The 15,282-nt window shown below is 42.8% G+C and overlaps 1 protein-coding gene and 1 long non-coding RNA gene across 2 annotated transcripts in view; one reads left to right on the top strand and one right to left on the bottom strand.

Annotated features, from left to right (window-relative positions):
- The window catches only part of glra2 (glycine receptor, alpha 2), a 224,434-nt gene extending 218,729 nt beyond the window's left edge, over positions 1 to 5,705 (bottom strand). The window contains exons 1-2 of the mRNA XM_078559347.1: positions 5,574 to 5,705; positions 4,445 to 4,581 (exon numbers count right to left, since the gene is read on the bottom strand). Coding sequence (XP_078415473.1) covers positions 4,445 to 4,581; positions 5,574 to 5,641 — 205 coding nt within the window. The 5' untranslated portion in view covers positions 5,642 to 5,705. The remainder of the gene's footprint in view (positions 1 to 4,444; positions 4,582 to 5,573) is intronic.
- LOC144691340 (uncharacterized) overlaps positions 1 to 15,282 on the top strand; it is a 378,016-nt gene that overhangs the window by 98,271 nt on the left and 264,463 nt on the right. The gene's annotated exons all lie outside the window — the stretch shown is intronic.

Below are 15,282 nucleotides of genomic sequence, written 5' to 3'. Positions count from 1 at the left end.
TGTTGGAGCTGCACTCATGCATGCAAGTGGAGAGTATTCCATCACACTCCAGACTTGGGCCTTGTAGATAGTGGACAGGCTTTTTGGTGGTGTCAGGAGGTGAGTTACTCACTGCAGGATTCCTAGTCTCTGAAATCCTCTTGTAACAACAGTATTTATATGGCTGGTCCAGTTCAGTTTCTGGTCAATTGTGACACCCAGGATGTTGATAGTGGGGGATTCAACAATAGTAACACCATTGAATGTCAAGGGGCAATGGTTAGATTCTCTCTTGTTGGAGATGGTCATTGCCTGGCACTTGTATGACACGAATGTTACCTGCCACTTGCCAGCCCAAGCATCAATATTGTCCAGGTCTTGCTTCATTTGAACATGGACTGCTTCAGTATCTGAGTCACAAATGGTGCTGAACATTGTGCAATTATCAGCAAACATCCTCACTTCTGACCTTATCATGAAAGGAAGCAGCTGAAGATGGTTGGGCCAAGGACACAACTCTGAGGAACTTCTGCAGTGATGTCCTGAAACTGAGATGATTGACCTCCAACAGCCACAACCATCTTCCTTTGTGCTATGTATGACTCCAACCAGCAGAGAGCTTACCCGCTGATTCCCATTGACTCCAGTCAAAATGCTAGGGCTCCTTGATGCTACACTTGGTTGAATGTTGCCTTGATGTCAAGGGCAGTCACTCTCACCTCAACTCTGGAGTTCAGCTCTTTTGTCCATGTTTGAACCAAGGCTGTAATGTGGTCAGGAGCTGAGTGATCCTGGCTGAACCAAAACTGAGCAGGCTATTGATAAGCAAGTGTCACTTGATAGCACTGTTGATGACCCCTTCCATCGCTTTACTGATGATGGTGAGGAGATTGATGGCTCGGTAATTGGCCGGGTTGGATTCGTCCTGCTTTTTGCGGACGGGACATACCTGGTCAATTTTCCACATTCTTGGGTAGATGCCAATGTTGTAGCTGTACTGGAACAAATTGGCTAGGGGCGCGGCAAGTTCTGGAGCACAAGTCTTTAGTACTATTGCTGGAATATTGTCAGGACCCTTGGCCTTAGCACTATCCAGTGCCTTCAGTCATTTCTGGATATCACATGGAGTGAATTGAATTGTCTGAACACTAGCAGCTGTGATTCTGGGGACTGCAGGAGGAGGCTGAGATGGATCATACACACTTCTGGCTAAAGATTGTTGCAAATGCTTCAGCTAAATCTTTTGTACTGCTGTGCTGGGCACCCCCATCATTTCAGATGGGGATATTTGTGGAGCCTGCTCCTCCATCGAGTTGTTCAATTGTCCACCAACGCTTACGATTGGTTGTGGCAGGACTGCAGAGCTTAGATCTGATCCATTGGTTGTGGAATCGATTAACTCTATCACTTGCTGCTTATGCTGTTTGGCATGCAAGTAGTCCTGTGTTTTTGCTTCACCAGGTTGACTGCTCATTTTTAGGTTTGCCTGCTGCTGCTCCTGGCATGCCCTCCTGCACACTTCATTGAACCAGGGTTGATCCCCTGGCTTGGTGGTAATTGTAGAGTGGGGGATATGCCGGGCCATGAGGTTACAGATTGTGGTTGAACACAATTCTGCTGCTGCTGATGACCCAAAGTGCCTCATGGATGCCCAGCTTTGATTTGCTAGACCTGTTCAAAATCTATCCCATTTAGCATAGTGGTAGTTCCACACAACACAGGAGGGTATCCTCAATGTGAAGACGAGACATTGCCTCTGCAAGGAATGTCTGCTATTGTGGCTATTAATCCTTTTCTGGTACTTTATAGACTAGCTTTATTATCTTCCTGAATTTCAATTTTCCTGGCACTTTGGAAAATGGAATCATGTGCTTTTTATTAAAAAAAAGATAAATCTCTCATACTAAATACAAAACAAAGCTGGAAAAATAAGCATGGGAAAAACAAATGTTTCTTAATAGATCTTCAAATAAAATAGTACAACAGCATAGTACTCAGAAGAGACAATAAATTGGAAATGCATCACAACATAATTACAATTAAAGTGATTTCCTCAACAAACTGACAAAGGACTGCTGTGTTCGTTCTACTAAAGCTACACATTGACCTTTATAATGGATTACCAATATATCTGTGAAGAGATTTCATCATTTATCTTGCACTATCTTGCATTTATTTAGGCCTCATATATGCAGATACCTCAAACATAGTAAGTGCTGGTACATTTGTAGCAACCTTTGGTCAAGAGTTAGGGAGAATTAATAAAGACTTTCATTGGTTAGTAGTCTTTAGGTGTTCTTGGTATTAATTATATTCTGTTTCTACGATAAAAATTATCAGAACTATTCACAAGGTTTGGTGACCAGAAAGTGTTGTATTTTAAAGAGATTAGATACAGACCACATTCTACAAATGATAATGGAATAGGTTGACCATGTCAGATTTTGAATAGTTCTGAACCCTCGCACACCACTGTAATTATTAAGTGATATTCAGGATATATTGGGGCCACTCTTCATGTATGATTAGATTCTGAAGATGAGCAAACTTCTCATTTCTTTCTCCCTGTTCATGAATTAATAGTGAATGACTGACTTACTGGGCTCAGTCTGTACAGTTCCAGAGATCTACCACTAACTTTGCTACCATTGTAGAAATATCAATTAATCATCAAAGGAGATTGTGTGCATCAATTTAAGGGAGGAAATTGCCCTGAATACAAGGCAAATTGCAGATGCTTCTAAGTTTAAATCAAAATCCTGTGCCCCACCACATCCACCCCACCCCACACACACACATATACACACCCCTTCCCTTTCACACAGAGGTTGCCCTCTTTCCACAGATGGATGTTGGGGCAGTATTAGTTTCCTTTAAGATACTGAAAAAAGAATAAGGCAAACAACACCCCACAAATCACAATATAAATCAGATATATAAAATTAAGAAGTAGCACAGATCTTGAAAGAGAAAAATATAGTGAAATGATAGAATGTGAGCCTCATGCGAATGTTTGGCCCATATACATAAACAAATATACACATGTGGACTTAAGTGTGGACTGCATCAGCAACCAGGGATTATGTCTACCTTTCAGCTTCTGCCTTCAATGGGAAGTGCCATAAATCTCTATAGTCGTTATTGATTAAGAAGTTATTCGTAATCTCGAGCCCTACTCCTCTGCAAAAGATACTGAAATATAAAATATTGATGCCACATGCCGAGTGTTACCTTCTCCACACGCTCTATCCCACAAACACACGGGCATCACGCATTGCTGCGGCCCCCTCCCCTTTCCCACCATCACCATTGTTTCTGGTATCTGAGAATGAACAACGTCAGGTTATCACAAAACATACCAGGGACCCATGCAAATGTATCTGACATAATCAAAATCACATGTGCATAAATGACAGTGTAAAGCAGCATCCGTCTTAAGGGGCTGTGCAACAGCATCATCAGTATCAAATAATTTGGCTTCTGTGCTTTTTTTTTTGCCTATTGTGGGTATGTATGGAATGGGGGAAGGTCAACAGGAGAATTAATTGTACAAGAACGCTTTCACACCAATAATTCATTATTGAATTCTCGGTATCCAGACTTAATTTCCTCAATGTGTTCCCGGAGGTAATAAACTCTTTGGCTTTCAGTAGTCTGAATGTATATCGATTGCAGGGGTAGCACGACACTGACTGGGCAGACCCAAAGAACCGAGTTCCAGTACTCATTGACCACAGTTGGCGGTGTATTAATATTCCAAGAGCACATCAGTGTTCATCAGGTGGAACAGTATCTGTAAGCGTTCATATGTACACCACACTGTCTACATTCTAAACCTATCGTCTGCAAATCAAGCGATCACCGTATTCCCCGTGCAAAATGCTGCCCTCACATTTAATGTTTGCTTTTAGTATTGAGAATTTTTTTAAAAAAAGGACGATGCCTTCACATAAATCTATTTCGGCTTTACCACGGATTATATAACTCGGGAGAGAGAAAAAAAATGTGAGCTGGGTGCATTATTAAAGGGAAAACGGGCCTCAAAAGGGATACTTCCTCAACTGAAGTGCACAGGAATGGCACATGACTTCTTGGCGTTCACTTCAATGCTCCTGATTCTGGGCACTCTAGTGACGGAAGTGTGGAGCAAACGGAAATACTAGAACATGCTTGGAAACCGGGCAGTGCCCTCTAATAGATACTTTTTATATCCTGAACACATCAGGGGTCCAATCGGGCTCGTCCTGCAGCCTGTGTGTGTAAATCTCACTGAAGTTGCTGCACTTCAGCCGAAGTTGGCGATATGGGTTTACCAAAGTCTGCCAGACAGCGGTTATGTTAAACGCGCTTTAAACACGTGTACAATTCCTCACTAAATTCAGAGTGCACTTCAGTTCCCAGAACCGATCTACATAGAAAATGGCCAGACTCCTCCTGCATCGATAATGGCCTATCGCTCCTTTACCTTTAAAATTTGGTCTGATTCTGGCATCGTATCCTGATGTCCTTCCCATCAATTTGTCCAGAAAATCTGAGGGGGACATGGCCTGCGAGACCGGTTTGGCTGAAGACCTAGAGTCATGTTCCTTGGAGAGAGCTAACCTGAAGAAAATACAACCCAGCGTTAGGAGGATCTGCGCTCTTCATTAGCTTCAAGTACAAAGACTGAGCGCTGGATTGTACAGAATCGACAAGTCAGTCAGTCAGACTGGGAAATATTTGGGGCGCTCTCAACATTTAGAAAGAGGGTCAATGTGCCCTGCACAAATGTCACCAATCGGAAACCGTCCTGATTCTCTTGGTAATTACACACATTTTTTTTTTCAATGACTAATGTCTGGCTTCAGGGAACGATATATATCAAACAGATCACAATCTCAACGCGTTTCATTTCGCTGAAAGCCATGTTTCCAGAGCTCTTGGATGCAAAAGGAATGCATAAAAAGTCGCCCACTAGTAGATCTCAACTATCCATCCTCCCTATCCGCTCCCCCACCCCAAAAAATACACAAATAAAAACTTAATACGAGCAGTCTTCACTCATTGTTAAGGCCTGTGATAGTTTCGTTGAGGAACCATTTATAATTTACACATGCCCTGTCCTGCTAACAGGTTAAACCAACCTCAACACCAAACGTCAAGAAAAAATGCAATTATCTGGAAAAAAAATCCTGATTATCTGTAAACACTAATGCTTCACATAGCTTCACATTCACGAAAATCAGACAGAATTTCAGCAACTTCCGCCGCCACCTCCATAAGCTCCGTGTGTTGGTGATTAAAAGGGATAGTTTTAGCCCTCCGCTTTAAAAAAAAAGGAAGCAAAATTAGAGCTTTACGTTGGTGTCCTCACGCTGATGGCTTCAGCTACTAGTGTGTTTACAATATCAGGGTTCGATCCGTCACAACAGCCTCTCCCATAGGCTGGCGTTGCATTGCCTACTACAAAGCATCGCTCAGAAAGACCAAGATACATTGGTAGTAATACGTGCTGTGCAATTCCCCATTGTTCCAGCCGCCGACCTGGTTATGCTAATAACCTGCAAAAAAAAACCAGCAATACACCGTTCCCCCCAACAAATGCCAAGCCATACCTGAAGTTGCTTGTTTCTAAGATGCACGCAAAGAACGTTGTCAGGATTTTCACAACTGGTCGATTCATTCCGCCAAACTCTTATCTCTCTGTCTGTCTGGTATCGCGGGCAATGTTCTGGAAATAAAGTCCCTCCCCACCCCCCCCCCACCCCCCCTCCTCCTCCTCCTCCTCCAAAAGAAGATAAAGAATCGGTTAATCGTGCAAGAAACTCAGATCCAACTGGCAGAAAGTAGAACTGGCTTGATGCAGGCGGGGAAGGAATAATACAGGGGCATCAGTCCTCAGTATCATTGTTTAGTAGAAGACTTGGAGATCGAGCTGCTGCTGCGGGGAGTCAAGAGCGTCAGAATGGCAAATTTTCCCAAAGCACCTCCGTAAACACGACGTCAGGGAACGGGAGGAATCAAACTTCATGTGACGGTAAACGGGTGAGCGTCGGCTTTCCTACCGTGCAGCAGCAGCAGCAGCAGCATGATGCTGGGTGCTGGAGAGGGTGAGAGGGGTGGGGAAGCTCTATTCAGTGGTGAGTGGTGCAGACAATGCCGGAATGAAAGCCCTCACGCCGCTGGTACATTTCAGCACTTGGACAGCTCCCGGGGCTTCCCAACTCCAGCACAGCGCATGCTCCACAAGCCCCCTTAAAGGGACGTGACCGGGCTATAAAAGGAGCTCTTAGCGAGGCGATGGAGAAGTTAAATCTACGTGCAAGTCCAACCACGGTCAGCATTTGAGAATGATATGGATCGAAATCCTCTCTCCTACCCCGCCTCCCCCCCCTCCCCTCCCCTCCAGTAGAAAGCAGCGTGTCCAACAATTTGTAAATAACTGATGTTATTCTAGATAAGTGTAGACATGTGGAGCATAGGGCGTACTGCCAATTTCAAGACATCCAAACCATTACGTGAAATCATTAGCTGATTTTTTTCCCCCTAAAATTGTTTTGCCGCCCACCTGGTGAAGTTCCCCTGTGATTCCCCCACACTTCACCCGAACGATTTGCTGCTCATGTCTTTGCCCAGTTCTAATAAGACTCCCTCAGCTGATTTGCCATCGGGGCTAGGGCGATTCAGAAACGGCAGTCTTGTATTGGATTAAGGTGGCCGTGTCTTGCACTTCTAAGGTTGCAAATTTATACAAAAATCAAGCAGTTACTCGGAGTTGACTTGTTGAAGTACATGTGAAGTTTATCACCGGTTCAAATTTCCGACCTATTTTTGTTTTGAATCGCAACCTTGCGGGCTTCGTTCTATTCACCAATCGATGTTTAATCAATCGGACAATGGAGCTTCATGGCATTTTCATGTTGTAATAGTTATTTAATCCCATTTCCTTGGTGAAGTTTCTTTTTGTGATTGACTCACATTCCAATTTTCAACCTACAACCAAATATATTTACAGCACCGGCAGTGTTAATTGTCTTTCCTGTCTGATTGTTTTCCTTCCATGATAACCTAAAATGTCTCAACACAAATTAAACGTTAATTTAATGCCTCAGAAACTCAAGATTGGGGGAATATTACTGACTTGTGGAGTCTAAGGTACTTTCTAAGCGTAATGTTTAATTACTGTCCAGGTAGGAATGCTGCAGGCTCACAGGAAAGGCTAGTGGATTTACCACATAAGTCAAAGCCTCTAATCGAAGATAATGTGAATTATTGAAATCTATCAACTCAATTATGGATTTTACATACTCCAATAAATTCTAATAAATGCCATAATACTGCGGCATCAAATGCCGGTGATAGTAGAGACAACAAAGATCATAAAATAGAACTGATAAATGGATTAAGGTGGTTGCATTTTACCCAATTGGACTTCTGGATTCTGATGGAACAGTTTATACAATGGGCTATTTTCCATGGGATCTGTCTTTCCATATGTATGCCTATAGCAGCCACTTCTATTTAATTGTTCCTCCTTTGTTCCAACACCTACACTTTACAATTGGTTCTCAGACAATATGATGAGCTATTATTGCTTTAATATTCTCAAAACCAAAGACATCCTGCCTGGCTCCCACCAGCACTTATGTGCCCCTGTTCTCCATTCCACCTGAATTCCCAATTGTCCACTCAAATATCTTCCAGAGGTGTGAAATTTTGGCAGATACCTCAGCCCTTGTGCTCAATTTCCTTCTTCCCAGCTGTTCTATTACCAAGATTGCTTTCTTTAACTTTCTGAAATATCACCACCTCAGCTCTTGCCTTGCCCCATACTGTTGCTAAGACCATTTTCTATATGCCATTATGATGTGGAGGCTCCATTTCTCCATTGATCTTCTTGTGTCATCCCACCATCCATAAATTACATCTGATTCAGCACACTGCAGCCTGCATCCTCACCTATACAAAATAGGCAAGAAAGGCGGTCCAACAGCAGTGTCCCCTTCCAAGCCAACTTGCCCAGCATCAAGGTGCTAATCACTCAAAACCAGTTCCGCTGGTGGGACATGGCATTTGTATGCCTGACACCAGACATCCCAAAGCAACTGCTTTGCTCAGAACTTGGTCCTGGCAGGACAATCCCAGGAGGACAGTGGAAATACTTTAGGAATGTCCTCAAAGCATCCCTGAAGAGATCAAATATACTCATCAACTCATGGGAGACCCTGGCTTGTGACCGACCAAAATGGAGAAGGCTCATTCAGGAAGGCATCAAACACATTGAGAAACTTCATTGGGAATGCAGAGGCAAAATCAAGGTATTTGAGGGAGTGTGCAGACGTCCAAACAACCCACCTACTCAACCCTTCAAGCACCACTTGCTCCACATGTGGCAGAATCTGCAGATCATGCATTGGACTTATCAGCCATCTGAAAACCCATCGAACGAGGTTGGAAGCAAATCACCCTTAAGCCAGAAGGACTGCCTGAGAAGAAGCCTTTTTATCATGTCTATCCATACCAGCCTCACTGGGTCTCATATACAAATTATTTCAAGAACATTCTTGCCTTCAAATCCCTTAATGTTGGTGCCGAACCTTACTTTAACAGTCTCCCTCAGGCACCTGTCTACACATATTCTCCTCTGATTATTTTTGGCCACGTGCTGTTTAGGACACTCTTCTTTGGAACATTCTTTCTGCCTTGCCACTTCCTTCCCTGCTCTTAGATGCTTCCCAAAGACCATTTTCCTTGTGTTTTTGGTACCCAAACTTTCGGCATCCCTTTCTCTCTTTGGTACAGTTTTAACTTCCTCCTCTACCCATAAGGTCCTTTTTTTGTTCTTGAGGAGTGCTGAGAAATTTGAATCTCTGTTGCAAACGCAGCCAAGTCATAAATGAATTAATTAAAATGAATAAATTAAATATCAGCAGAGAAATCAGATCTATGTTTGAATTGGAGATTTCAAGACTGGGAGCTTAGCTAAAGAGACTCGATTACAGTTATTTGTACCCCTTCATGCACTCCAGAGGATGTATATTCAGCTAGCTGCATGGTTTACACTTCTGGGCTATCTTGTCCTTTTTCTCTAGCAGCAAAGGTCTCCAGAAGAATACCTCTTAAAGGACGACAATTCCTCTGAAGAGGCATCATCATGCATTCCATTCTTCTCAAGCACCGGCACAGAGATTGAAACCCAACGTGGGTTGGCGAATGCATTAGAGGTCTCCATGTGGTGAAACATCCAACATGAGTTGTCCCTGATGGAAGGGACAGTTCAACAGATAGAAGTGCTGGGTATTTGCTTTGATCTCGTGGCCAGACTTCAGGAGCCCAACCAAGAAGGGGCCTATCAAGCAGTTTCAGTGCAATAGCCGAGAGTAAGGAGGAATCCACTTCCAGCTTGTGTAATATCATTAAACAGCATCACCATTCTGCAGTCTATCTTGGACACTGTGGCTAAATCCAGGTTATCACATCAGAGGTCAATGTTACAAGCCTTTGCAACTTTCATGGAGCTCAAATAGATGCCAATGTGCCTCTGAAGAGATTGTTTGCCTGAACATACAGTTCCATGGGTATGGCAGAGGGGCTGCAGGAATGAAACATGTTTTCCTTTCTGAGGATGTCAGCGCATCTGCTTCCTCACCACTCTTTCAGCCAATACCTGCCGTGATACCAGCCGGGCCAGACTGCTCGATAACAGCTGAAGTACTGCACTCTGCAGCCAGGCCCTTACAGGTTTGAGCATCCAGAAGTCACCAGAAATGAGCATCTCAAGGGCTCCAGTGTGAGCAGGAGCAGTCTTGCACCAGCTTTGCTGAAGTTACTGGACAGCGCCTCAAAGGATTAATAGTCTCACAAAGGTACTAAGTGTTGGCACTTGGGTGAATAATGAATTGAAAGTAATTATTGTGTGCTGTAATTTAATCATCATTGGTCACTTTTGCCACATTGGTGAGCAGTATCCTTTCCTAGCAGTTTTTTGAGTTTACCATTGTCAGTATAATATGCATTTAAACATTAGCTGAATGGTTTCAATAATCTTTAATAAGATTTAAGGTATTTGTGATGGGGGTAATAAGGATTGCTAATTCAATGAAGGGGAATAAGTAAGTTTCTAGAAGTTCTATTTGACAATCTGTTCCCTGGCCACTGTGGTTGCAATGCATTCTGTTTCCATTTCTTCTCCTCCTTTGGCTTCATCCAATTCTTTCTCATCAGATGTTGAATAATGTTGCAGCTCTCTGTAGTGCCATTTTGTCCAACATGCAATGCAATACAATGGTATTGAATGGTAGCATATTATTGGAAACCTCCAGATGTATTTACATTCATGAGCCTTTGCTTCATTAGCCCAATGGTGCGCTCACTGATGTTCTTGGTGGTGCCATGGCTGTGATTGTGCCTGAAATATTCGAGCATGTTGGGTCACAAAGTAGTGTTATCAGCCATGTGTGTGGGGCTGGCCCTTGTCCTCAAGTTGCCACCCTGTCACCTTTCTGGAAGGATTGATTAGTGGAGGGATAGATGAGTGCCTGAGGATAAAGATGTTGTGACAGCTACCTGCCAAAATAGCAGAGGTTTACATGAACTCCCTGTGGTAATCAGAAACCAGCAACTGTTATATCTGTGGAACAGGCTTCCCAGGGCAATGGTGGAAGCTAAGAACATTGATTCATTAAGCTGCAAATTAGATTTTTTTCAGAAAATGACATATTTTGTATACAACATTGGGTAAGTTGAGACATGACCTATGGTAAGTGAACAATGTTAGAATGCTGATGGAACAGGAGAATTTGAACCTTTGGTTCCCAAAATGTTATGCTACTGGCTGCTTTCTTCACCTCATGTCTGGTGACTAATTTATAGAGACCAATTGATCAATTGCCAATATTAGTCAACAATTCCATTATTGTCAGCTATGGCTCAGTTCATAGCACCCTCACCTTTGAATCAGAGGGTTGTGGGTTCATGTCCCACTCCCGGAAACCAAGAACTGTGATTGTACTCAAAAGAGTTGCAATCTGTGACTGTTGATAACTCGAAAGAGTATTATGTCTTGAAACAACCAAAATGGTAGAAAGCAAACTAGGTGAACCTAGGCCTTTTTTGTCAAACAATTCCTACATTCCTCCCATTATGATCCTAGACCAGACCCCAAGTTTTGGTACGATCCAGTTAGGGACCAATAACATTCTATTTAAAGTAGACAAAGTTTAAGATTCAAGACACTTGCTCAGTGAATAAAGCCACAAGAGTCCATGGGTTTTGAACAAACAAGAATAAACATTACATGTTCAGAAAGATAAAACAATTTACAATATTTATCTTATAGTCTAACATTCAGGGTTAATATTAGGTACATGTGATTTAGCAGGAAAACTGTGGGTGAACTCACCACACTGCACAATAAATGGCAGATGTGACCAAGACAGAGTCCATGGATTTCTTAACAACCCATCCAGACATCAGTAAACATTGTATGTCAACTAATCTTGTTAAACCCTGTCTCTCTCCCGAGGGATTCCAGTCTTTGCCTTTGAAGATCTCGCCTTGGAATTCTCTCCACAAGTCACTCCAACTCATACGGCCTTAACAACGGTTCACTTTTCATGGCTTCAATCTCATTTCTCAAGATTCCATTCAACTAGATACCAGAATCTGCACTCAAGCATCAAATCACATGCAAAACTTCAGCTCTTTGGGTACTGGTAAGCAGAACACTACTGCTCCAACGGGATAGCTTCACCCCAAAGGCCCACAGCACAGAGTCACCAACTTACTGCTGCCTTCTTGGATCTTCAGGGCTACTCCTGAGCCTTATTTTATTGCCAGGGCTGCTCCTGAACACTGACCACTTAAAGTCTGCTAACCACAGCCCTGTTTGGAGCCTGTTTCTCTACTCCTCCCTTTTACCTTAATTTAACTGGGACCTGTCCATGTCCCCTGTTTAGAACTCTCCTTTTGGGACCTCTCCCAGTCCCATCTCCCTTTGGGATCTCTTCCTGACCACTTTCCCTGTCCCTTGCCTGGGACTTTTAACTTCAATGGTGCTCCACTTCCAGCCACATAACCCAGGTTTTCACACTGTTTTTCTTCATGTACAGGCACACTGGGCCCAAACAACTTAAAAATACTAATCTGCATATATGCAGCCCAGTCCTGGTCTGCGCATGCATGGAAACTCCGAGGTCTGTCGGAATTTGGAGTTCCCCACCTCTCACTCTCGACTCCAATGTAATTTGACTTCTGTAACACTCCTACGTTAAATGATAACCATTTCTTCTTCCAAAAGCTTATGCCTGGGTTTCTGGTGCCTTGCTGAGTGCTGCCTATAATGCCTGGACACAAGGAAAGACAACCACTGCGACTTATCATATCTTGGCTGTTGGTATTCATGGCAAATGTGATGCATTTGTCGGCCCTAAAAAATAAGTCATTGGTGATATGCTAGATGAAGCTGTGCACTGCACACTGGGAGATATGGGTGATATCTATGGCAGTGCAGAAACAGTCAAAAAGGTTAAGGGCAGTGCTAACTATGACAGCAACTGGCAAAGCACCTGGACCAGTAGGCAGCAGGTCCTGTCGAATAGAACAGCCAAAGTTGAATTGCAGGCTCACGATACTGTGTTCCTCAGTCATATCTAGAAAAGTGGCCTATGGGGCGTGTGGCTGTATAAGACTTCTGCAAGCATCTCCCCTCACCTTCTGTCTCCTAAAAAACTCAAATGCTGCTTGTTCTGAAAGCTGAGGCTGCTCCTCCTCTTCCTCCATCCAAAGCAATGAAGCAAAAATGGCACCCGAGATAAGACATGGCAGTTTAATCAGGATGAGTAACTCTAAAAGAAAATACAAATGAGCAATCTGCAGGCTTAAATAATCCTTGGAAATCTACTGAGCACAATATCACAGATCCCTATCTAAATGTCTGCAGTGAGTTTCCCCTTCTTGTAAGTCAGTCAGTACCTGAAGCCAATCCCACAGGATTTTACTCAACAGTCTGGCTGCTGGGTGGGACTTTTGTCCCACACAGTTAAAATTGTTTTAGGTTTCTAATTACATCAGCTACACTGTGGGAACTTGATTTTAATGTCTTAAAAAAAATGTCCCGCTTCTCTGCAGAGGGTCACTTGACATCATATGTTTAACCTTTCAATCCTGACCCTCTCAGCCACATTTTCTGGGCATTAATATTGATGTCATTGCATCTGTACATGGTCCAGAACGGTAACTTCACTATCCATGGAAAAAGCAGCGGGAGCAAATAAACTTGTCTTTTCCCCATACCTTTTTTTGAGGATGATCTTAAATTAGTTTTCACGCCATCTTGAATTTTACTAGTTCTGTGTTGATCAAAATTGAATTGTGTTTCCAACATGCATGCCCCTTTTAAGAAAATGTCTCTGTTCCCTCAATGCCCTTGCAGATCAGTGCACATCAAGGTGTAGTACAAAGCCGTAAAGATCAGAATGCTACAGGCTCAATTCCTGAACTGTGCTGAGTAGACTGATCTTAGCTGAGCTACAATTCCTACAAACCAAACCAAGGAAAGGAAAAATCAGCCAGAGTACCTTCTATGTTAAATATAAAGAGGGTCCGGGTGGGAAGTCAGAATTTGTATATTGTTGTAAATGGGTTTTGGTATAATGCAATATTGCCCTCCTTAATTAAAGCTCCTGACACTTAGTGACAACAATGCCAATGCATCAAGCCAGGAACACATATAAGAAATAGTGTATTCCCTCTATCAATCTGTGCGTATTGAGGGTACCAACATTTAAACTGTATGTACCTGGAGACATGACACAGTTAGTCTGAAGATATAGCTGTATATTTGGACAAATGGGATCCTGTCCATGTTGAGATGGTGGCCCAGCTTTCTAACCCAAGGCTGTAGTTGCGATAGATAATGCAGAATGCATTAATTCAATGGCAGATCTTTATTGCTTTGGAACATCTCCATTCTGTGCACTAGCCAATGAGTGATTGCAAGCTATGCACTAAACATATTTGAATATTTTTAAATTGTGTCATCAATACTGATTAGTGCACATGGTGTACAGATTGAACCTTTGTTGGAACCAACTACAGTTCCACATTTATATCTTTGACGGTGTTCTTGCAATTCATAAGAGAAAAAGTACAGGGCCACCTTGTTAGCATCAAGATGACCTGCTGGAAAGATAAACGCTCTTGACCTCCATCCGTGCTGTCCCACTTTATCAGTGGTATGAAGTTGGCAGTACACTGAATGATAGAACAAGTTAATAGCTTCCTGGAAAAATGCTATTACTTTGTGAATAATGCTGCTGTATAAAGACATTTGCACTCTGCAATTGTTAAAAAATAGCTATTAGGTACTGCAATCCATGAGAATACAAAAATGACAGTAAGAAAAGGTGGAGTTAAAATGTTAACTCCAATTTTCTGTCCATTTAGGGAATAGCATATGGTCATGCTTTGCAATAAATATTTGTATAAATGCCTCATGGTCAACCATATCCCTATCATTTATTATTCCATTTCATAGATTACAGATACTTTTTATTTTGTGTTGTATAAATCCAAAATAATATCGTGTTTATTGTGACTCAATATAAATGAAGTGATGAAAATGCACGTTCAAGATAGCAATAAGCTATTTTAAGGAAATAAAATCCATGCCTCGATGAGCAGCGAAATGTATAACAGGCCCCCAAGTGTGGGGTTCCCTTCAGTAAGGTGGTAGAACTCCATATACTCTGCTCACTGACTCAGTACTAAAATAAATAGTCATTTGAATTAAAGTGCATCTATTATAGCTGATAGGACGCTCAGACAGGAGTTTTCTGCTTGTGGAATTAAAGTGGCATAGTTATTGGGGAAGATTTGACTTGCTGTCACATTTTAGGATTTTCTGACCACTTGGGTGGAATATTACTGGCTTTGGTTTTGAACACCATTTCTGATGGTTTCTGAGAAGTGCTCGCAAGTGCAATTTTCTGATTAACAGGGCACCTCCCAGAGCCCTGTCCAATTCAGGATAGTGGGCAGGCAGCACAGGTAGGAGACCCAATTTGGAGCAACCGAGGATATGAGGATATCGAGGATACCCCGAGGAGGGTGCTGCTGCTGTAGGTGGGGAGCTGCGAGGGCACCTCAAGATGGGGGGTGTCCTCTAAGCACTTTTAAATCTTTAAAAATAAAGCGTGTCCACAGCTGCCAGTCCATCAGTTGTGTAGAGGGCTCCACACCACATGATGGCTTGTAGCTGTCAGCTGTGGCCCTCTGGCACCTGCAGCTGTGGATTGGAGCCAAACTTTAAAGGAGGCTTCCAGG

This window comes from Cetorhinus maximus, chromosome 16 (genome assembly GCF_964194155.1).
Source record: "Cetorhinus maximus chromosome 16, sCetMax3.hap1.1, whole genome shotgun sequence".
NCBI lineage: Eukaryota > Metazoa > Chordata > Chondrichthyes > Lamniformes > Cetorhinidae > Cetorhinus > Cetorhinus maximus.
The sequence above is the reverse complement of the archived record's forward strand: the minus strand, read 5'-3'. Positions and strand labels throughout refer to the sequence as shown.